The 23,262-nt window shown below is 41.3% G+C and overlaps 1 protein-coding gene across 1 annotated transcript in view; it reads left to right on the top strand.

The window, feature by feature from the left end:
- The first annotated feature begins 1,847 nt into the window (after positions 1 to 1,847).
- LOC148373309 (cysteine-rich secretory protein LCCL domain-containing 1-like) overlaps positions 1,848 to 23,262 on the top strand; it is a 30,080-nt gene continuing 8,665 nt past the window's right edge. The window contains exons 1-6 of the mRNA XM_088345082.1: positions 1,848 to 2,012; positions 10,470 to 10,782; positions 15,391 to 15,509; positions 17,698 to 17,830; positions 18,430 to 18,545; positions 20,712 to 20,812. Of these exons, the coding sequence (XP_088201208.1) occupies positions 10,516 to 10,782; positions 15,391 to 15,509; positions 17,698 to 17,830; positions 18,430 to 18,545; positions 20,712 to 20,812 (736 nt within the window). The 5' untranslated portion in view covers positions 1,848 to 2,012; positions 10,470 to 10,515. The remainder of the gene's footprint in view (positions 2,013 to 10,469; positions 10,783 to 15,390; positions 15,510 to 17,697; positions 17,831 to 18,429; positions 18,546 to 20,711; positions 20,813 to 23,262) is intronic.

Below are 23,262 nucleotides of genomic sequence, written 5' to 3'. Positions count from 1 at the left end.
TATCTATCTATCTATCTATCTATCTATCTATCTATCTATCTATCTATCTATCTATCTATCTATCTATCTATCTATCTATCTATCTCTTTAAAGGATGTGTACTGTATTGTTACTATTTTTTTCTAGAAAAATAAGATCAAAGATGTAGTAAAACATAAAAAAGGGTTATACATATAGTGAAAGTCAAAAATTGCCATAAATTATTAGCCACAATAATTAGCCTGCATTACCTTCAGAACCACAGTGACCACAAATTATAAGAAAAACTTTATACTCCCAATTTAGACAACATGATCATTTAAGGGTTGAGAAAAATTAAACAGGTGCTTGGAATTAATTTTAAAATATTTTAGACGGAAGGCGAGCCTCGAGTTTTTTAAATGGAAAAAAATGTCCCTTAGCTCCAAAATGTTTGGAAAACACTGCCACCCTTTTATGTCGTTAAGTCAAGCGCAACTCAACTGACAATCCTGAAGGTGGCGCAAAATATCCAATCCAAAAAGAAGCGTCACTACGCTTCCATCTCCGTGATGACAGGATTGGATTTTTATCTATTTACACATCTCATTATTTTGATACTTTATAAAGTATTGTTACATTTTATTCTCATTTTTTCTCTCTTTTTTCCCTCAACGCGATGTTTCGCTTTGGGGTTTAAAATACTTTTTTTTTACTGGTGACAAAAGGACAATGAGTCAGATATTTTTTTTATATTTTTATTTTTACAGTGTCTCTCATTAATAATAGTAATAGTATCATCCAAAACAATAATCACATCATCCGCCGTCGTTTATGTGTATCGTGTTTTTTTTCAGAATGTTATAAACATGGAATTCGAAATACGGTTTCAGCAAACTGAGAGTACTGATGCGCCGTTCACGAACAAAACGGATCTAAGTCGGCTCTTTGTAGCAAACGACGAGAGCCGGCTCCCCATCAATCACTCTCACTCTCACTCTCACTCTCACTCTCACTCTCACTCTCTTACTCTCTCACTCTTTCTCTCTTTCGCTTTGTCTCCTTTCTTAGTTTTTCTCCTTTTATTTCTGTTTCTCTCTCTCTTTCTTTCTCTCTTTCTTTCTCTCTTATGTTCTCTCCTTTCTTTCTTTTGCTCCCTCTTATTCTCTCTCGCACTCCCTCTCGCTTTCATTTACTCTTTTTCTCTTCTTCCGTCTCTTTTCTCTGTCATTTTCTCTTTCTTTTTTTCTCTGTTTTGTCACTCTCTTCCTCTATATCTCTCTCTATCTCTTGCTCTGCTACTCTTATCTTCACTCTTTTTGTCTCTCTCTCTGTCTTCCTATTTATCTGTCTCTCTTTTTCTCTCTTCCTCTCCTCTTTATCTGCTCTCTTTCTATGCCGGTTCCTCTCTTTTTCTCCCTCCTTCCCACACGTACTTGTGACAGTGCGTTTTTTGCTTAGTATAAACAATTTGAGAATTTAAAGTAGGTAAAAGTTAAATTTAGAGAGAAACAATAACGGCTATCGTAATATAGTACAGTTCCGTATTATGTTTTCAAAATGAGTTCATTTGGTTCATAAAGTTTCATTAAATTTGGTGATATGTCATTAAAAACAAAACAATACATCCAAAGAACTTTCGGGAGTTGAAAGAGTTGGCTCTTTTTAGTGAGCCGAGCCGGAAAAGTTGGTTCTGTAAAAAGAGCCGTAATATCCATTACTAGAAGCTCTAACTGTAGTGCTCGCAAGTACTTGTGGGTGGTAACGCACGCCGGGCACAGTTCCAAGCAAATTTCAGGGGGAGTGGCCCCTCTGTGATGAGTGTTGCTAGGGGCCAAATTTTGGCGGACAAGTGGCGAATAAGAAGTGGTCCCGTGCAGCCAGCGTGACCCGAAGAATTCAACTTTTTCTTCAGGCTCCAACTGCGGAGGGGGTGTCCATGGTGAAAAATCCCAATCTGCTTGTTTGAGATGGACAACGCACTGGATTGCTGGATATAGTCCATTATCAATTTGGGATCTGAGAAATTTGGATATTTTTACTCATTGGAAAAGGTAATCGTGCTCTTTGATTCATATTAGTGGTTCATTGGACAGCGTATTCGTGTTAAATGTATAAAATAACATTCAGGTATCCTCAAAGTCCTTGGCTGCTACTGTGAGCACATGCAATACAGTAAAGTTGCTCATAGGCTATAAATCTAGCCTTGTTGTCAAATATTACGTGTGAAAGCTTACAGTGGTCCGACTGTGACTAGGATGCTGTGACCTGCTGATGCACTTGAAGCCCTTCAGAGTTTTAACAGCTTCTCAGTTTGAAGTTTTTTTTTTAATTTGCCTTGATACTCTGCGCAAGTAAAGGTTCATATGACTGCCAGTCAGTTGAAAACGATTTAATTAAAATTATGCATTAGACAAAGCATCTACCTGTATCTCTCAATAGTCTGCGTTAGGTCATTGTGCATACACCAGGTTCAGAAGTTAGATTAAAGAAAAACATGATGGTTTTGATTTTTTTTTTCTTGCAATCATCTATCTACTATTGCGGTGGTATTTCTACTTTTTTGGGTTATTTGTAAGTTTTATTCACTAGGGCTCTTACAAACATGTAAGAGTATGTATATGTATTCATCCTTAGAATACCTTAATAGCATCTGAGTCTGCTGGGATCCGATGCAGCTTGAAGTAAGCCAGGATTCGGCAACTCAAAATTTTGAAAGGAAAGTCAAGTCATGTTTATTTGTATAGCCTTTAATCACGAGGCATCTCAAAGGGCTGCATTGACCACAGAAGCGCCATAACGTACCAAAAAAACAGTCAAGACAACTATGTTTGGAGCCGCAAAAAAAATTAAAAGCCTCACAAAAGCCCATATTTAAATTTTAAAAAGTCAATTCAAACAAAATTTACACTGCTGTATAATCTTTACACAAACTACCTCTCATTGTGTCAAAGCGATGTTTCCTCAGTGTTGTTTAATTAAACATAATGAAATAATCGCTGCAGAAATGTGAGGCGTGTACTCACTTTTGTGACATGCTATAATTAGTCAGGAAGTAGCATCTACTGTATATCAAAATTGCACAGGCTACACTAAGATTAACTCATATTAAGGAGGGGGGCACAAATTATTCAGATTCAGATCTACTTTATTGTCATTCTAGTACACGTGTATACAGAACGAAATGTCGTTACATCTGACCCGCACAGTTTCCTTGAATGTACAGATATAAATAAAATGTTGTATTGAGTTGGAGTATTGAGTACTAATAATATACTAAATAATTATGGCTATGTATAGTATTTTACAGTAGTGCAAATAGTGCAAGAGGAGCAGCTAACCAGATGTGCAAAATGGGCAGTCAGGAAAACAAGTCAGGTAAACAGTAACAATAACACTGTAACAATAACACTGTAAGTACAATAGTGCAGAGAAACAGATGTGCAAGGAGTGGCTAGCTATAAAGAACTGCCAGTAGTGCAAAAAAGTCAAACAAAACCAACAGATTAGCAGCAGTTGAGATTTACTATGTGTTTGATTCACCATTTAACAGTCTAATGGCCAGGGGGACAAGACTATTGTGGAACCTGGTGGTCCTGCACCGCACACTGCAGTACCTCTTTCCAGAGGCTAGCAGAGTGAACAGTCCATGATGGGGGTGAAAGGGGTCCCTGATAATGTTCTTAGCTTGGGATAGGCAGCGCTTCTGGCCAATGTCCTGAATGGAGGGGAGAGAAGTCCCGATGATTTCCTCTGCTGTCCTCGTCACCCTCCTCACACTACACCAGTCGGAAGCGCTGCAGCCTCCACACCACACAGAGATACAGCTGGTCTGGATACTCTCTATGGTGCCCCTTTAGAATGTGATGAGGGAGGGTGGGGGCAGTCTCTCCTCATCCTCCGCAGGAAGTACAGGCGCTGCTGTGCCCTCTTCACCAGTGATGCAGTGTTCAAGGACCAGGTGAGTTTGTTTGTGATGTGCACCCCTAGGAACTTGATGCTGCTGACAACCTCCACAGCCTTGTTGTTGATGAGAAGTGGGGCATGGTTGGACTGGTTTTTCCTGAAGTCGATAATCATCTCTTTAGTTTTGTCAACATTCAGGACCAGGCTGTTGTCCCTGCACCAGCCCACCAACTGCTTCACCTCCTCTCTGTAGGCCAGGTCGTTGTCGTCCCTGATGAGGCCCACCACTGTTGTGTCGTCCGCAAACTTCACGATGTGGTTTGTGGCTGACCTAGGGACGCAGTCGTGTGTCATCAGGGTGAACAGCAAGGGGCTCAGGACACAGCCTTGGGGGAGCCCGTGCTGAGGGTGATGACATCGGAGATGTTCTGACCAATCCGCACTGACTGGGGTCTGTCAATGAGGAAGTCCAGCAGCCAGTTCCGCAGGGGGGTGTTGAAACCCAGGAGTCTCATTTTGTCTACCAGGTGTTGTGGGATGATGGTGTTGAATGCTGAACTGAAGTCCAGGAACAACATCCGCACATGGGTGTTCTTCTCCTCTAGGTGTGTCAGGCTCAGGTAAAGCGCAGAGGAGATGGCATCCCCGGTGGAGCGGTTTGTCCGGTAGGCAAACTGAAAGGGGTCGAGTGAGGAGGGGAGATTGGAGGTGATGTGCTCTTTAACCAGTCTCTCAAAGCACTTCATTATGATGGGAGTCAGTGCAACGGGCCGGTAATCGTTCAATGATAAGATCTGGAGGTTCTTTGGCACTGGGATGATGGTGGCAATCTTGAAGCATGATGGTACCGTGGCTTGGTCTAGCGAAGTGTTGAAAATGTCTGTTAGTACATAAGCCAGCTGATCGGCGCACTCCCTAAGGACCCGCCCTGGAATGTTGTCCGGGCTGGAGCCTTCTGTGTGTTGACCCTTCTCAGGGTCTTCCTCACGTCAGTTGAGTCCAGGAGGAGTGCTCTTTCGTCCTGATGTGGAACAGCTTTTATCTTGCAGGCTGCAAATGGCCCACGGGAAACGCGTTTACAGAGTACCACAATCAGTGAGTCAGGTAAAGAGGCTTCTCCTGCTACTAGTAACCATGGTTAACCAGTACTATCTGTTTTATGTTGGGGAGCAAACCCCTAACACCAAAAAAATGACTGGAGAGGGATTGGTCCGACCAGCCTGTTGTTCCCCAAGACACAAAAACTAAAGTAATTGGTGCCCCTATGACCCAGGTCATTAAGTGAACTGTGAACCACAAGTACATTGCAAAAACCTCCATCCATCCATCCATCCATCCATCCATCCATTGTCTTCCGCTTATCCGAGGTCGGGTCGCGGGGGCAGCCGCGTTAAAAGGGAAGCCCAGACGTCCCTATCCCCAGCCACCTCCTCCAGCTCATCCGACGGGACCCCGAGGTGTTCCCAAGCCAGCCGAGAGACATAGTCTCTCCAACGTGTCCTGGGCCGCCCCCGGGGCCTCCTGCCGGTGGGACATGCCCGGAACACCTCCCGAGGGAGGCGTCCAGGAGGCATCCTTATTAGATGCCCGAGCCACCTCAACTGGATCCTCTCAACGCGGAGGAGCAGTGGCTCTACACCGAGTCCCTCCCGGATGACTGAGCTTCTCACCTTATTTCTAAGGGAGAACCCAGCCACCCTGCGGAGGAAACTCATTTCGGCCACTTGTATCCGGGATCGAGTTCTTTCGGTCATGACCCAAAGTTCATGACCATAGGTGAGGGTAGGAACGTAGATCGACCGGTAGATCGAGAGCTTTGCCTTTCGGCTCAGCTCCCTCTTCACCACGACGGCAGACGCTGCACCGACCCGTCTGTCGATCTCCCGTTCCATCCTACCCTCACTCGTGAACAAGACCCCAAGATACTTGAACTCCTCCACTTGGGGCAAGACCTCCTCCACGACCCGGAGGGAGCATACCACCCTTTTCCGACTGAGAACCATGGCCTCGGACTTGGAGGTGCTGATCCTCATCCCGGCCGCTTCACACTCGGCTGCGAGTCGCTCCAGCGAGAGCTGAAAATCACGGCCTGAGGAAGCCAACAGCACCACGTCATCTGCAGAAAGCAGTGACGCAATGCTGAGGCCCCCAAACCGGACTCCATCCCCGCCAAGGCTGCGCCTAGAAATTCTGTCCATAAAAGTTATGAACAGAATCGGTGACAAAGGGCAGCCCTGGCGGAGCCCAACCCTCACCGGGAACAAATCCGACTTACTGCCGGCAATGCGGACCAGACTCTGGCACCGGGCATACAGGGAGCGCACATCCCGGATAAGACTGTGCGGTACCCCATACTCCCGAAGCACCCCCCACAGGGCCGCCCGAGGAACACAGTCGAATGCCTTCTCCAAGTCCACAAAACACATGTAGACCGGACAGGCAAACTCCCATGCACCCTCATAGACCCTGCAGAGTGTATAGAGCTGGTCCAGTGTTCCACGGCCAGGACGAAAACCACACTGTTCCTCCTGAATCTGAGATTCGACTTCCTGGCAGACCCTCCTCTCCAGTTTCCTTGAAGAGACCTTACCAGGGAGGCAGAGAAGTGTGATTCCCCTGTAGTTGGAACACACTCTCCGGTCCCCCTTCTTAAAGACAGTAACCACCACCCCAGTCTGCCAGTCCAGAGGCACTGTCCCCGACATCCACGCGATGTTGCAGAGGCGCATCAACCATGACACGCCCACAACATCCAGAGCCTTAATGAAGTCCGGGCGGATCTCATCGACCCCCGGGGCCCTGCCACCGAGGAGTTTTTTGACCACCTCGGTGACTTCAACCCCAGTGATACGAGAGCCCAACCCAGAGTCCTCAGGCTCTGCTTCCCCAGAGGAAGACGTGCCGGTGGGATTGGAAGGTCTTCGAAGTACTCCGCCCACCAATTCACAACGTCCCGGGTCGAGGTCAGCAGCGCCCCATCGGCACTATATACAGTGTCGATGGCACACCGCTTCCACCCCTAAGACGCCGGATGGTGGACCAGAATTTCCTCGAAGCCGTTCGGAAGTCGGCTTCCGTGGCCTCGCCAAACTCCTCCCATGCCCGAGTTTTTGCCTCGGCAACCGCCTTAGCCGCATTCCGCTTGGCCAGCCGATACCTGCCAGCTGCTTCCAGAGTCCCACAGGCCAGGAAGGCCCGATAAGACTCCTTCTTCAGCTTGACGGCATCCCTCACCGCCAGTGACCACCAACGGGTCTGAGGGTTGCCGCCGCGGCAGGCAGCGACTACCTTACTGCCACAGCTCCGATCAGCCGCCTCGACAATGGAGGCGCGGAACATGGTCCACTCGGACTCAATGTCCCCCGCCCCCTTCGGGACATGGGCAAAGTTCTGCCGGAGGTGTGAATTGAAACTTCTTCTGACAAGAGATTCTGCCAGCCGTTCCCAACAGACCCTCACAACACGCTTGGGTCTGCCGGGTCGGGCCGGCATCTTCCCCCACCATCGAAGCCAACTCACCACCAGGTGGTGATCAGTTGACATCTCCGCCCCGCAGGTCCGACGAAACGACGACACTACGGCCTAGGCCAGGTGTCCTGGTGCCAAGTGCACTTATGTCTTAACATGGTGTTCATTATGGACAAACCATGAAGAGCACAGAAGTCCGATAACGAAACACCACTCGAGTTCAGGTCAGGGGGGCCGTTCTTCCTAATCACGCCCCTCCAGGTCTCACTGTCATTGCCCACGTGAGCGTTGAAGTCTCCCAGCAGTACGAGGGAGTCCCCAGGGGGCGCGCTCTCAAGCACACCCTCTAAGGACTCCAAGAAGGGTGGGTACTCCGAACTGCTATTTGGTGCATAACCAACGTACAGGTGCCGAGCCGTGGAGCAGTTAAGCTTAAAAGAGAGGAACTCCAGAGTGGAAGAGAGTCCAACCCCTCTCGAGAGGTCTGGTACCAGAGCCCAAGCCGTGCGTAGAGGTGAATCCGACTATATCTAGTTGGAATTTCTCAACCTCACGCACCAACTCGGGCTCCTTCCCTGCCAGAGAGGTAACGTTCCATGTCCCAAAAGCCAGTTTCTGTAGCCGGGGATCGTCGCGCCAAGGACCCCTCCCTTGGCCGCTACCCAGCTCTCTGCGCACCCGACCCCTTTGGCCCCTCCTACAGGTGGTGAGCCCATGGGAAGAGGGTCCCACGTCGTCCCTTCGGGCTGTGCCCGGCCGGCCCCCGTGGGTAAGGGTCCGACCACCAGGCGCTTGCCAGCGGACCCCACCTCCAGGCCTGGCTCCAGAAGGGGGCCCCGGTAACCCGCGTCCGGGCGAGGGAAATCGAGGACCAAAGTTTTGTGTCATCATAAGGGGTCTTCTGATCTGCGTTTTGTCTGGCCACTCACCTAGGACCTGTTTGCCATGGGTGACCCTACCAGGGGCTTAAAGCCCCCGACAACATAGCTCCTAGGATCATCGGGACACACAAACTCCTCCACCACGATAAGGTAGCAGATCAAGGAGGAGATTGCAAACCCTGCTTTTAAAAATAAATAATATATAGGATGTAAGATGAATATGAATATTTAAAAAATATTAAATACCGTTAGATGAGACAAGTCAAGTCCCATTCAATTTCCGTAGCCCTTAATCACAAAATTTCTTAAAGGGCCACACACACCACTATTACAAAATACCTAAAACGGGCAGAATTTTCTGCAATCAGCACATTTAACTTGGATTTTTTTTTTGATTCTCATTTTTGAACTGCACTTTTTGCAATGGGAACCAGCACATGCAATTGGATGGATCCGGGGTCAGCAACCTTAGAACACGTGACTCTTTAGCACTCCCCTAGTGGATGGAGATTTTTCAGAAATGTTTGGAAATAGAAAAAGATGGAGGAGGGAAATATATATATGTATATATGTTATATATATATATATATAAATCTCATCTCATCTCATTAGCCGTACCGCTTATCCTCATTAGGGTCGCGGGGGGGCTGGAGCCATCCCAGCCATCTCCAGGCAGTGGGCAGGGGACACCCTGAACTGGTTGCCAACCAATCGCAGGGCACACAGGGACAGACAACTCATTCGCTCATTCACACCTAGGGACAATTTGGACCGGGCAATTCACCTGAAATGTATGTTTTTGGAACGTGGGAGGAAACCGGAGTGCCTGGAGGAAACCCACTTAAGCACGGGGAGATCATACAAACTTCGCACAGGAAGTCTGGAGCTAGATTTGAACCCACGACAGGTTCCCATGACATGAACTGTGCCGCACAAGCGCTAACCACTGCGCCGCCGTGCTGCCCACACACATATATATATATATCTCATCTCATCTCATTAGCCGTACCGCTTATCCTCAGTAGGGTCGCGGGGGGCTGGAGCCCATCCCAGCAATCATCGGGCAGTGGGCAGGGGACACCCTGAACTGGTTGCCAGCCAATCGCAGGGCACACAGGGACAGACAACTCATTCGCTCATTCACACCTAGGGACAATTTGGACCGGCCAATTCACCTGAAATGCATGTCTTTGGAATGTGGGAGGAAACCGGAGTGCCCGGAGGAAACCCACGCAAGCACGGGGAGAACATACAAACTCCGCACAGAAAGTCTGGAGCTGGATTTGAACCCACAACAGGTTCCCATGACATGAACTGTGCCGCACAAGCGCTAACCACTGCGCCGCCGTGCTGCCCTATATATATATATATATATATATATATATATATATATATATATATATATATATATATATATAGATAGATAGATAGATAGATAGATAGATAGATATATCTGTATATATATATATATATATATATATATATATATATATATATATATATATATATATATATATATATGTATATATATATATATATATATATATATATATGATGATTGTCTGTAGGACATGACCTACGAGCTGACTCGCTAAAGTTTATTTGGGGGCGAGGGAATTAATAAAAGGCGGTTGTCTGAGGTGGGAGTAAAAGAGTAACAAAAACACAGTCCGGAAAACAAAATATATATTATTGACAGTTATACTCAACCAAGAGATCAAACAATGATCTGTCAGCTTTTGCTGTTGGCACAGTCCTTTAATGTGGGTTCCTAATAAGAGTCAGGTAATGTTGAACACTTTCTGGGTCCTCGGTCCATCTGGTTGTTAGAGCCCACTGGAGGATGATGGTGTGCTGGATCCTAAAACTTCTTTACGTTTTCCACGCTTTGATAACTGTTTCAAATATATATGAAATGACTTTAATGTATAAACCACCTCTTTCTTTTCATCTTGAAATTGGTTTATGTAAGGCTTTTATGTTTTTGCGGCTCCACAACTATCTCATTTCATCTCATCTTATTATATGTGTTTTTTAAATTTTTGCATCTGTTATATGGCTGTTTCAAAATTATGGGTTTCCCACACCTGGTGTGTATGTATATGGATTTTGCAGGTCAGTGCATAGAAAATGATAAAAGCTTTCAATTTACACCGTATATCCCCAATGTTGAGTCTTTAGTTATCCCAGGGTTTCCTTTCAATGTTCCCCACGTCATATTAACTTCCAAATTATTTTTCTGTTTTCTTTTTACAGACAACAAGAGCAGTCATATTTATCCAGCAGCCAGTATTTTCCCAACATGAAGAATCCTTTTCTTTTACCCGGTTGGTTTAGGGCAGCGAGCCTGTGCTTATGTTTGTCCCCCACGGTCACAACCGCAGCGGTTAGCAACTCCACACGACTGGAGTCCATCCTGGACAAGTACACGGACAAGGATGAAGAGTGGTGGAAGACCAGAACGAGAGGAAAGAGGTCCATCAGCGAGGGGGACATGCATCTCATTTTGGAGCTTCACAACAAGTTGCGAGGTCAAGTCCACCCTCCTGCCTCCAACATGGAGTACATGGTATGGGATTACATTAACTTTGTTTTGTTTTTGTATTGAGACTGGTTTTCAAATGGTCACATTTTAGCATAATCGGGGATGTCATGTGATTAGTCAGTGCTTCTACCCATTATCCATTAAAAATATTGAATTTCCCTGGGGATGAATAAAGTATCTATCTATCTATCTATCTATCTATCTATCTATCTATCTATCTATCTATCTATAAGATATACATTGAATGATAAATATGAAGATACATTGCCCGATTCGATCATAATTTTACTCATCTTAAGTGTTACTTTTCTCATCTTAATATCTTTTATACTAGGCCTTTTAATAAGAAATTAAAAGAAATAGGTCAGAGTTATTTTTCTGATTAAATAATTATTCTTTTTCACAGTTTTAATAAAAAACTAATAATTTTACTGTACTTCAAAACAGTTTGAAATTGTTTTTTTACGAGATAATTCTAATTCATTTAAATTTTAAGTGTTACTTTTCCTTATTTTGTTATACTATAAACTAATACTTTTAGTTAGAAATTGAATTGGACAAGGTTAAGCTGTTATTCTTAATAAATATTATGTTTTAATATTTTTAATATTAGTTTTATTTTTTTACTGTAGTTTGAAATTATTTTAATAGGAGAAATGTAATTGATTTATCTATATTTTAAGTGTTACTTTTCTTAGTTCACTCTAGTTTAAACTAGTGCTTTCAATAAAATATTAAATTATATAGGTTAGAGATATTTAACCTGATTAATTTAAAAAATGTTCTCACTTTTGAAATTATTTTCCTGATCTTAATATAGTTTAAATAGTTCAAAATTGTATTTCTTACAAGAAATCAAATTGATTTATCTTTATTTTACTTTTTATGATTTACTCTTTGAAACTATATTCAAAAAAATATAAATAATATTAAAAATGAGAACAATTAATATTTTATAAGAAAATCCTTATAATCATGATACTAGATTTTTTTAACGTGAAATTATGTTAAAATATTGTAAAAATATGAACACCACAAGTGATGCAATGCGTATTGTACGATATGATACTCAAAAGTTCCCCCTAAGTGATTTACGGGAGCAAAGCCCTACCCAAAAAAACAACATGGAGAGGGATGGGCACCGCCAGGCTTTACTTGACACAAGACACAACACACAACACTGGAAGTGCTGTTCCTACAACCCAGGTAGTTAAGGTATTCATGAGCTGTGATAATAAGAAAAGTTGACTTTCAAAATAATGATTAATAAATCAGATTTCTTGTAAGAAATTAAAAAAAGAACAAATCTAATATAAACATTAACATGTAATCAATACAATCTTTAAACTAGAAAGTAAATTAAATCAAATTAAGATATTTTAAAACAAGAAAAGTCAAACACTAAAAAGATAAATAAATTAGATTTTGCATAAGAAAAATAGTTTCAAACTATTACAAACTACAATAAAATAAGAAAAATCATTTTAAAAACTAGAAATATTACTATTTAATAAGACAAACATCTTTAAACTATTGCATGGTAAAGAGAATGCTTAACATTTACAAAATGATCTACCAACAGTGCGTGGGAGTTCATAGGTATATTGTTATTCATGTTGAGGTTTTGAGTATTTCCTTGCTGGTATGTTAGTTTCAGATCAGGGGCTTATGTTATTGTAGCCTGTGCAGTGCTATGAGACCTTTTGTAATTACGGGCTATACAAATAAATGTGACTTGACTTAACTTGTTTTTAGTAGTGTCTCGTAGGTACAGGGCCCCTGCTGCTACACTTTCTTTTGTGATGCAAAAGAAGCTTCAAATGGTTTTCAAAATAAAAATGCACGTCTTGCACTCCATAAACACAATCCATCTAACATAGGGATTGATGAATATTATTTCTAGGTATCATTATCGATACCGACACCAGCATTGTCGGTACCGAATTAATATTCGCAATGGTGGCCTGTAACAGTAAGCCTGCATTCTAGCAGCCATTTAACTGGAACCTGGAATTAAAGGAATGAAAACATAACATTAAATAAATGTAAATATGGGGAAGGAAAGTATTTTGGAATTGAAAGCGATTTCTTTAAAAATATCAGTATTTTTTTCCATTTTATACACGAATGGTATTGGTATGTGGTATCGGTACCTATGACTACTCAAAAATTGAGTATCGGTGTGAAAAAATTGTGGTATCAAATATCCATAGAAAAGCCCCAAAAAATGTCTAATTCATTCTCAAAACAACATAGTGAAAAAAAAAACTTTACTTAAGTGAAAGCGATAGGGGATGTATTAATCATTCATTTAATATTCCATATTTCCCGCAATTTATCTCCTCTCAAAGACCTTAATGCTTTTTTGGGACATTTTACTTTTTTGCTGTGCAGCCTCATTAACCTTCCCTCCCTCTTCTCCTCTCTGCCCATCCATCACACCCAACTACAAACCTTTGGATGCCAAAGTTATGCTTTATTTGATCCTCCATGCATTTAATTTGCGGTGCTGTTGCGGTGAATCTATTCTGAGTTATTAAAACTTTACCGTTTGTAGTGTAGCTCGTGTTAGTTTAAATTTATTTTATGTGCACGAATCCAGTGTTTCTCCAGTGCGGGATTCTATTACGGATGATAATGATGTGGTTGTGAAAGGAACTGCAAGGGCCAAGTTCTTGGTTTTTAAGCTGCGGGTATTGCCACTGTGCAAGCCAGGGAACAGCTTACAACTGTTTGCTGGTGCAAGAGCAACTTTGAGATTTTACATGCAACATTAAAAACACAATTTTTCTCACATATTAAACTAGCACGATCCAGTATTACAGTTAAGCAGACTGATGTGCAGGCAGAGGAGGCAGGTTAGGAACATTCTTCATTCAAATATGAAATTACAAATATATGTAATGGTAATATTTAATCAGTGTTAAAGTTCTTTCACTTCTTTCTGATGGAGCGCCCACCTCAGCCCTAAATAATTTTAATTTGTGGTAGCATTAACAAGGTAACTGCAAGTCAAGCCATCCAGTAATTCATTTTCTCATTGTATAGACTTTTTTTTCATAGTAGAAATATACCAATGGCGTTTTTTTGTTGTTTTTTTTTTTGTTTGTTTTTTGTTGTTGTTGTTTTTTAATTAAAAAAGGAGCAGTATGTAATGTTACTGAGCTCAGTTTCTGCAGATGCAGATTGATGCATGCAATTCTCTTGCCTCATGGTAAGGGCGATAGTGCGACCAAAGATTCTTATGTGGGGCCCACCATAGCACCAAACAATAAAATAGATGATACTATTAGCAAGCTGACAGAAAACTATCCAGTAAATACTTATTTTGATAAGGAAGGATTACATATTTTTTTCTTTTTTTCTCAAAAGGAGCAGTATGTATCGTAATACTGTACAGAGAGTCTGCAGATACAAAGTGAGGCACGCAATTCTCTTGCTTCATGAAAGAGGGCGATTGTGAGACAAAGGATTCTAATATGGCGGACACCTCAGCCCCAAACAAAATAATTAGTGATAGCATTTGCAAGCTAAAAGCAAAGTGAAGCCATTCAGAATTTTTTATCTCAACACATTGACTTTTTTTTTCTTAAAGGAGTATTACTGATCTATTGATTCTTTTATTCAAAAGAGGCATTGACATCATTTATAAGTTAAGCTAAAACCATAACACTTCTTTTCGTGTATTTTATAAATTGCTCTGCCAATTAAAGGATTAACAAACTGTAGGTTCATTTATTCGTAAATCTGACTGTGCCTCACCACACATGAACCTCAATGCTCATCACTAGAAGCGGCAGCAACCACAACATTATTTTGTTTGTGAATTCAACAACACAGAATTAAAAGAACGTCAATAGCCAATAGACGTCAATGTTAAACAATATTCAGCCGAACTGACTCAATTGCCTTTGAATCAGCGTACAGAGCTGAGATCCTTAACATTATCTTGAGTTGGATTACTCAGCAAAATTTTCAGAGACAGTTTTGCCCAACAAAAAACAAGTGTAATTTGAATATAGATAGCATAATAATGAGAAGTTTAACACTCCAAAATACAATTGAACACTCTTGTTACACTTATCTGTTCAATTTTTGGAAGAGATCTTAAAGATTTCTAATATTTATTGTAAAAAGAGATTGAATATGGATCTCTGTTCAGATCGATAAGCAACATTTTCTTTCTCACTTCTGTAAACGTGCAACGTTAACTGAAATTAAGAATTGTGGTTCATAATTAGGGCGGCGGGGTTGTTTGCACTGCCCAACGGTGTGGAGGTTCAGGGTTCAATATCAGCTTTCGAAGCCTCCTCGTGCCTGCGGGGGGTTTCCTCCTGGGACCTTGGTTTACTCCCACATTCCAAAAACATGCATGTCAGGTTAATTGGCTGGTCCAAATTGTCCCTTAGAGTGAATAGGCGAGTGAGTTGTCTGTCTCTGTGTGCCCTGCGACTGGCTAGCAACCAATTCAGGGTGTCCCCTGCCCACTGCCCCAGCAGGCCCCGCGGATAAGTGGTGCAGAAGATCGATGGATGGTTCATATTTACAGATGTTATAGACTGAATTTAGCTCTAATCTCTACCCAAAGGTCTGTTCGGTTGACGTTTGTTTTTTTGTATTTCTATTTACCAGATGTGGGATTATGAGTTAGAGAGGACTGCCGAGCACTGGGCCCATACGTGTCGATGGGAACATGGACCAAGCTACATGTTGACTCAAATTGGTCAAAACCTTGGCGCACACTGGGGCAGGTCTGTATCCTGGTCCTTCCGATTTTCAGGCGAGCTGTTTGATGAAGTTGATTTTGACTCTGTCTCATACCTTGGGTTCATTTCACAAAGGAGGTTCACAACAAGCACTGAATCTAACCTGGAATTAAGAATTGTGCCAGCCTTAGGGCCCGGTCACACAGCCGTTTGCGTCTGTATCACGGGTAAAATTTTGCGATTTTTTTTTTGCCCGTGGTTGCCCGCGATGGAAAATGCGCAAAATTGGCCAACACGCTGTTCATCGGTGGTATGCCCGCAAAACAGACGCCGGCGACTGTTCCGCTTCCTCATCGCGTCATTTCCGCGTCATTTCTGCGTGTGGACCACGGGTATAAAAGCTGCCGAGCCGGGCTGTAGAAATCATAACCGCTCAAGACACAGTCCCGTGAAGATCAAGATTTCAAGCTATGGCACTGAAGAAGCCAATATGTTATTATTGTAATAGTTTTTCATTTTTATTTTATTATCTTGTTATGAAATGAATAGAAATGTCAAGAAATAAAAATGGATTAAGACGAGGTCACTACGGTGACGGGGATCCATGTTCACCCCTTGACGTCTCGAGCACAACTGACGTGTGCTCGGCAAATCGCGCTGTATATACGCGGAGAAAGGCGTTTGACCGTCACACGCGTTACACACGCTAATTCACGTGATAACACCGCGATACAGGCGCAGAACAAACGTGCTATGACCGTGCTCCACCCACGATTACCCGCTAAAATTTTGCGTCCTACCCGCGTGTAACCACGCCCTGGCCGCGGCCATAGCACATCATTCCGTGTCTGTACCGCGTCATTACCTCGTGTGTACCACGTGTGCCGCCCGCGGTTACACGTGGTCTAAAGTTTTGAGCAGCGCAAAACTTTTTCGCGCGGCCAACCGCGTGTGAATTTCCGACCGCGTGTAAAGCACGGCTGTATCTCGTCTGTATGGCGATCTCAAAGCGTCCAACAGCGTCTGCTTCACAGGCAGAAATTTCTGGCCGTGATTCAGCCTCGATACGCCCGTGAAAGGCTGTGTGACCGGGCCCTTAGACAGGAAGGAACGGCCCCCTCATCTTAATCAAAATACAAACAGAACCTTGCTTTGTGAACTGACTAATAATCTTAAAAGAGTTACATTTATGTGGTCTACTGCTTAAATCATTTGCGAATGCCAAAAAGATAATACAGTGGTACCTCTTCATAAATGGTAAATGGTCTGTATTTATATAGCGCTTTTCAAATCACTGGATACATCCGAAATATGAGCTTAATTTTCTCCAGACATCAAATTGCTTACGTAACAGGCAAATTTTCCGTGCCGTGAAATGTTTCAAAACCAATTGGTCCTCCCAAAATCATTCAAGTTATAAAGACCATCTTCTTTAAAAACTCATTCAAATAATAATCAAACATTAAAAATACAGTAATAAGATGGATAACATGATATTAACTAAATAAAATGTGAGTTTATTATGAGCACTTACGATAGAGGCTGTCACTGTAACAAAGTACTTTTAAAAAAGGAAGAAACTCATTTTGGCTCTAATACGGATGGTCTTGGTCACTGGTAGCAGATGACAACATCATCATTGATTGCTATTATTGTCGTGCTATTCTACATAGTCTGTGAGTAAATAGGTGCCAGTTTGTGTTTGAAAAGCTTATTATTGCTAAATAAGTGGAAACGCCACCATTACTATGGTTAGGAATTAGTTGAGTGTGAAAGATGTAAGCACTAACATAAACACTAACTGTACACTTAAAATGAAAGTTACTGTAACTTCAAATGAACGTACACACAAATGCTTTTTACGGCACTATTTTTATTTCTTGCCGTTAGTAGTTTGCTTGGGTGAACTGGAACCAGCTGCCACTGATACTGGCAGTGAGCTTTCATGGGCAGTCTCTAGTGGTAGCCTCTGGGACTGCTCGGGATTTTCTTTCGTATAGCAGCAAGGTTTTCTTCCAAATAAAACTTGTAAATTAAAATTCTCGTGTTTAGAGGTTCTCATATAAAGAAGTACAACTGTGATTTGTTGAAAATATCTTTTTTTTCATTTATGTGTCACATTTTATTCAACAATGTTTGCCTAATTTCCTTTTCTCTGCATGAAACTATTTTAATTAATTGACCTATATTTCATAGACATCATTTTTTTCTGAAACTTTATCCATGTCCTCAGGGATCGGCCCCCCACATATCACGTGCAGGCTTGGTATGATGAAGTCCGATACTACAGCTACCCCTACTCTCAGGACTGTAACCCAAACTGCCCTTTTAGATGTTCAGGACCTGTTTGCACTCACTACACTCAGGTAACGGCTGTCACATTTAAATGCCTCTCAAACTAAATCATGTCCTCCCCACAACTTTTGGGCTTTTATGAATTCAATCCCTTCTTAAAAACGGCCACAGGAGCTGGGGTGATTTTTGTTACATGCCATACTCTATAATCCAAAACTAGGGTCGTTTGAACGAAATATGGTGGTGAGAAAACAAAACATAAATTTTTACAAACATGATTTATTTAGCCTCGTGAGTGTTTGTGTGAGGTCTCCCCTATTTTTCGGTACTCTCTAATTTCCCAAGCATCCACTCAACCAAAAGCAAAAAATGTTGGATTCCTGGGTAGCTACTCAAGAACTTTTATTTATCTTGGCTGTCAGAACGTCTTTTTACTTAAATGCTAGTGAGGCTATACTGGGAGTCTAAACAAAACAGTCCAAAAATGCTGTACCTGAAATATTCAGTAATTAGACCCATATGTGATGACACGCACGTGATACGCACAATTATTGTGTTCCAAAATGTGTTTACAAGTTGAGAACTTGCATTGTTTCGCACACTTAATAAAAAAAAAATGAAAAAACACCAAATGCATTTACTTTGTTTATATGTTTTGTTTTTTTGGTAGTTGGTGTGGGCCACAAGCAATCGCATTGGCTGTGCCATCAACGTGTGTTACAACATGAACGTGTGGGGAATGATCTGGGCTAAAGCTGTCTACTTGGTCTGCAACTACTCACCCCCGTAGGTTGTTTTTCTTTTCCACTGTAAAATCAGACGATCAGCAAGGCAAGCCTCAATTTGTCTGTTTGTGAATTTGACGCACCATTCTGCTCAATGCTGGATGTTCTAGTGCACAAAAGTCATTCCCTTGGACATGACAATGACAACATTACTTACCTGTCAACCTCCAAGGCTCCATGCCCTTACAAACTGTCGTATTTTCCCTTACAAAATACAAAATAATCTTACACCATATTTTTTTTTAGTTTAACATGTTGTATTCAGTGTTCATTTTACCTCTGTAAAGTAATGGGTCCCGGGGACTCGCATGCTCAAAAATCTATGGGTCCCAACAGAGATCTATGGGTCCCCAAAATTTAGTGTTATCGAGGTTGAAATTGTAAATCGGCAACCAACATGTAACATAAATCTATATATTCATTCAGTTTTAATCATCACAGTTTATTGGTAATACAAATCAGTTATCTCCAAGATTTTTCAGTTCACAACAATATTGTAAATTATACAAAATAATATTGCTGAAATAATTACATAAATCTATATTTTCATTCAGTTTTAATGATCACAGTTAAATGGTAATACAAAGCAGTTATCGCTTCAGATTTTTCAGTTCACAATATTGTACATTATACAAAATAATGAAAATACTGCCATCCACTTAACTATATTTAGCAGTGAAAGCATGGCTAAGTCGTTCATACTTGCCTCTCTCTTCCTGCAGCAACAGAATTTCCATAGCTAATTTGTGGTTTATATTGTCGTTGTGCCGATCCAATGTGTTTTTCTGAAAGTTCGTATTGCAAAATGATTTATGCAGTCCAGTGTTTTGTCACACTGGGTACACGCATCACAGAACATGTAGCCTCCATTATCATCCTCCTCATAGCGTAACCAGGAATACCATTTAGTCCATTTTGGCAGAAAAGTCCTTTTCCTGCTAGGAGTATTCTTTTATATTTCTTTCGTCGAATCGTTTGCTTCAACGCACGTGTTTTCCTTGCCTTCGCGATCTTCTGAAGAATTTCTCCTCTGTTTTTTTATGCCAGAATTATTGCGGTTGTTATCACTCTGCATTATGTTTCGACTTATAACTGACACTGAAGAAATTACCAATTTGTGTGTATTTTCACCTTAACCCGACAACAAGCACCACAACAATGACGTAATCTCGAAGCAACAAGATCTCGTTGGCCGAGATCGGCGTGCGGAGGAATACTCGAACCGCGAGACCAAAACAACAATGGCGGATATGCCTGACAAAAAGTTTGGAGTGCGGTAAATCTTTGTTAAAAAAAATAATCTGGTAATAATGACAATTTTGTGTCAAAAAAGTTGCGTCCCGGGGACGCATGTTGATTCGACAAAATGATGCGTCTAGGACGCAGGGACGCGGGCAAACAAGAACACTGTATATTGTACATGTGTTTCGTTATATCATATATATTGTTAATCAACATTTTGTTGTGAGATCCTGAGTTGCTCGACATGAATGAGGTTTATTTCAAAAAAAGTTCAAAAATTTAGTAGCTTGGACGTTCACTGTAGAAGGAAAAAATACATGCAAATATAATTAAGTAAAATAATACATTTTCTTATTCAAATTATTAATTCATTTTCTGCATTAAATCATTGTTGGTAATATACTGATTAAAGGGATAACCACAAACCTGTTTTTTTTCCATTTTCTCCTTTTATACTAACTTCTTTATACAATAATAATGATTCGTAATATAATGCATCAAGGTAAGTGAACCGTTTGAGAGCCGGCTCTCTTTAATGAGTTGAGCCGAAAAAGCAGGTTCTCTAAAAAGAGACGGACTTCCTTTCACTATATCAAACCGCTCGCTTCGTTTGCAACGAAAAAAAACTATACAGAGATAGAAACTCGTTTGACTTGATTGATTTGCCGTTTCGTGATAGTCGGTGTTTACCGGATGGTACCCATAATTGACAAATTTGTGTTTTTCCTACAGATTTTCTCGTACGTCGTACACGTCTTAAAATGCATAATAAACGTACTTTGTACAGAAAAAACGTACAGGTTGACAGGTATGCAACAAAGTGATAATTTGTTTGACATTAAGCTGCCTTAATTTCTTTGGCCGGAACAGGATGTAACTACAATACAATGTAGGTTAAAATCTCTCTTTTTTCAAATTGTTACAGGGGAAACTGGTGGGGCCATGCCCCTTACAAGTATGGTGCTCCATGCTCCGCTTGTCCGGCAAGCTATGCTGGAGGATGCCGGGACAATCTATGCTACAAAGGTGCGGTTATAATTAACTTAAGAGGGGTTTTAACTTTTACAAACATTCCTAAACAGTTCCATGGGCGGTGAAATGTATTGTGTTAGAATTAATAATATGAATTGTTGTGTGTTAGTTAACACAAACTGCACTACAGTTTATTCAATCAATAGTATGCTCGATCAGATGTCCTATGTTAGAATATTGAAATCTGTCACTGAATATAGTCATACTTGTGTGAGTTTTCTACTTACATCTTTTTTTAATATTTTAATCATATTAGTCATTTAGAGGTTATGAATGCACGTCATGATTATTCATATACAGTGTTGTGAAAAAGTAGTTGCCTTCTTCCTGTTTCTGTGTTTTTAAATGACAAAGGTTTCAGATCATCAAACCAATTTTAATGTCACACAGAGAAGAGAATTCGAATTGCAGTTTCGAAATGTTGATTCCATTTATTAAGGCACAAATAAATCCAAACCTATCTGGCACTAAGTAAAAAAGTAATTGCCCCCTGAACCTAAAAGTGAATTGGGTCACGTTTGGCAGCAATAACAGAAACATTTATGATAATTGGTAATGAGTCTTTCACAAGGCTGTAGAGGAATGTTGGTCCAGTCTTTGCAAAATTGTTTCAAATCTGCCATATTGGAGGATTTTCTAGCATGAACTGCTCACTTAAGGTCACACCACAGCATCTCAATTGGATTTAAATCTGGACTTTGACTTGGCCACCCCTGAACCTTCATTTTGTTTTTTGTGAGCCATTCAGAGGGGGACTTGCTATTGTGTTTCAGATTGTTTTCCTGCTGCATGATCCAAGAGTGCTTGAGTATAAGGGAATTAACTGATGGCCGGATGTTCTCCTTCAGGATCTTCTAGTAGACACCAAAACTCATTATTCTGACAACAACAGCAAGGTGTCCTGGTCCTGAGGCAGAAAAGCATCCCAAAACTATCACACTGACACCAAAATGTTTTACTTTTGGCATCATGTTCTTTTTGTCAAATGCTGTCCCACTTTTACGCCAGATGTAGTGGGTTGATCAACTTCCAAGAAGTTCAATTTTTAACTAATCAGTCAACAGAATTTTTGTCCAGAAGTCTCTCAAGGATAATCAAAATGCTTAGTAGCAAATGTGAGACGACTCCTTGTGTTCTTTTGTGACAGCAGCGGTTTTCGCCTGGGAACACTCATGGAAAGCATTTTGGGCCAGTGTCTTTCTTTTAATGGAGTCATGAACCCTGAACTTAACTGAGGCCAGCGAGGCCTGCAGTTCCTTGGATGTTTTTCGAGGTTCTTTTGTAACCACCTGGATGAACCGTCGTCGCACATTTGGGAGGGTTTACCGCTGTTCCCAGTTTTCTTAATTATTGGATAATGGCTCTGACAGTGGTTTGCAGGAACCATAGAGTTGAAATGATCTGCATTTATATAGCGCTTTTCAAGTCAATGACTTCCCAAAGCGCTTTACATTGTGCTTCACATTTCCCAATAGCGTCCGTGATCTGTGGAGCCGTGTAAGGCGCTAACCTGCTTATTGGGGGTAATTGGGGGTTTCAATGTCTTACCCAAGGACACTTCGACATGTAACACGGACAAGCCGGGATTCGAACTGGGATCCCTTAATCCTAAAACGATCGCTCTACCTCCTGAGCTACTGCCGCCCGAGTATTGAAAATGTTTTTTCTGATAGGTTTCGATCGTTTTATTTCTTCTGGATATTTTAGGGATTGTGGCTTGAGATTTTGTAGCCGACTTCACTTTGTCTAACAGATTCAATTTAAGTTATTTTTGATTCAAAGTGGTGGCAATCCTTTTTGACTGTGGTTTAAGGAATTTAACTTAGCTTTCACAAAGAGCCAGTTGGACCTACATTTTTTGTTCCCTAATAAATGGAATAAACATTTCAGAAACGCATTTTTAATTTTCTTGGGTTGTCTCTATGTGATATTAAAATTGGCTTGATGACCTAATTTCTTTGTGAGTGATAAATACACAAGAAATCTGGATTTTAGGAAGGAGCAATTACTTCTTCAGGGCACTGTAAATGGAGTGTAATTATTTATTTTGTGGTATAAATGTGTACCAGACTTCTTAATGTAGCCATTCATTCAGTTGTTATCCTAGTATTTCTACAGTGTTTCATGTCATGTTTTAGTTATAATTTCTTGACTTTGATCATTACTAACTCGTGAAACCATTATAGCTTTGTTCTATACTCGCAGGCCTAGAGGTTAGGTTTTTTTTGTTTGTTTTTATTTTATTGTAGTAAAAAATGCAAGCTTATTTTATAAAAACGTTTTATAAAATATGGTTTATATTAAAGGATTTAGTTTCAGCTATTGCACAATTGTCAAAGTCAAGTCCCACGGGCCGCATCTGGTACTCAAGAAAGTTTACTTGGGGCCCTGAGATGGTCTTGATTCATTATTTTATCATACGCCGGGAATCGTTGTGGATTTTT

The sequence above is a fragment of the Urocampus carinirostris genome, chromosome 1, assembly GCF_059441175.1.
Source record: "Urocampus carinirostris isolate Australia breed hairy pipefish chromosome 1, RoL_Ucar_1.0, whole genome shotgun sequence".
Lineage (NCBI taxonomy): Eukaryota > Metazoa > Chordata > Actinopteri > Syngnathiformes > Syngnathidae > Urocampus > Urocampus carinirostris.
Note: the sequence above shows the minus strand (reverse complement) of the source record. Positions and strands in the feature narration are given on the sequence as shown.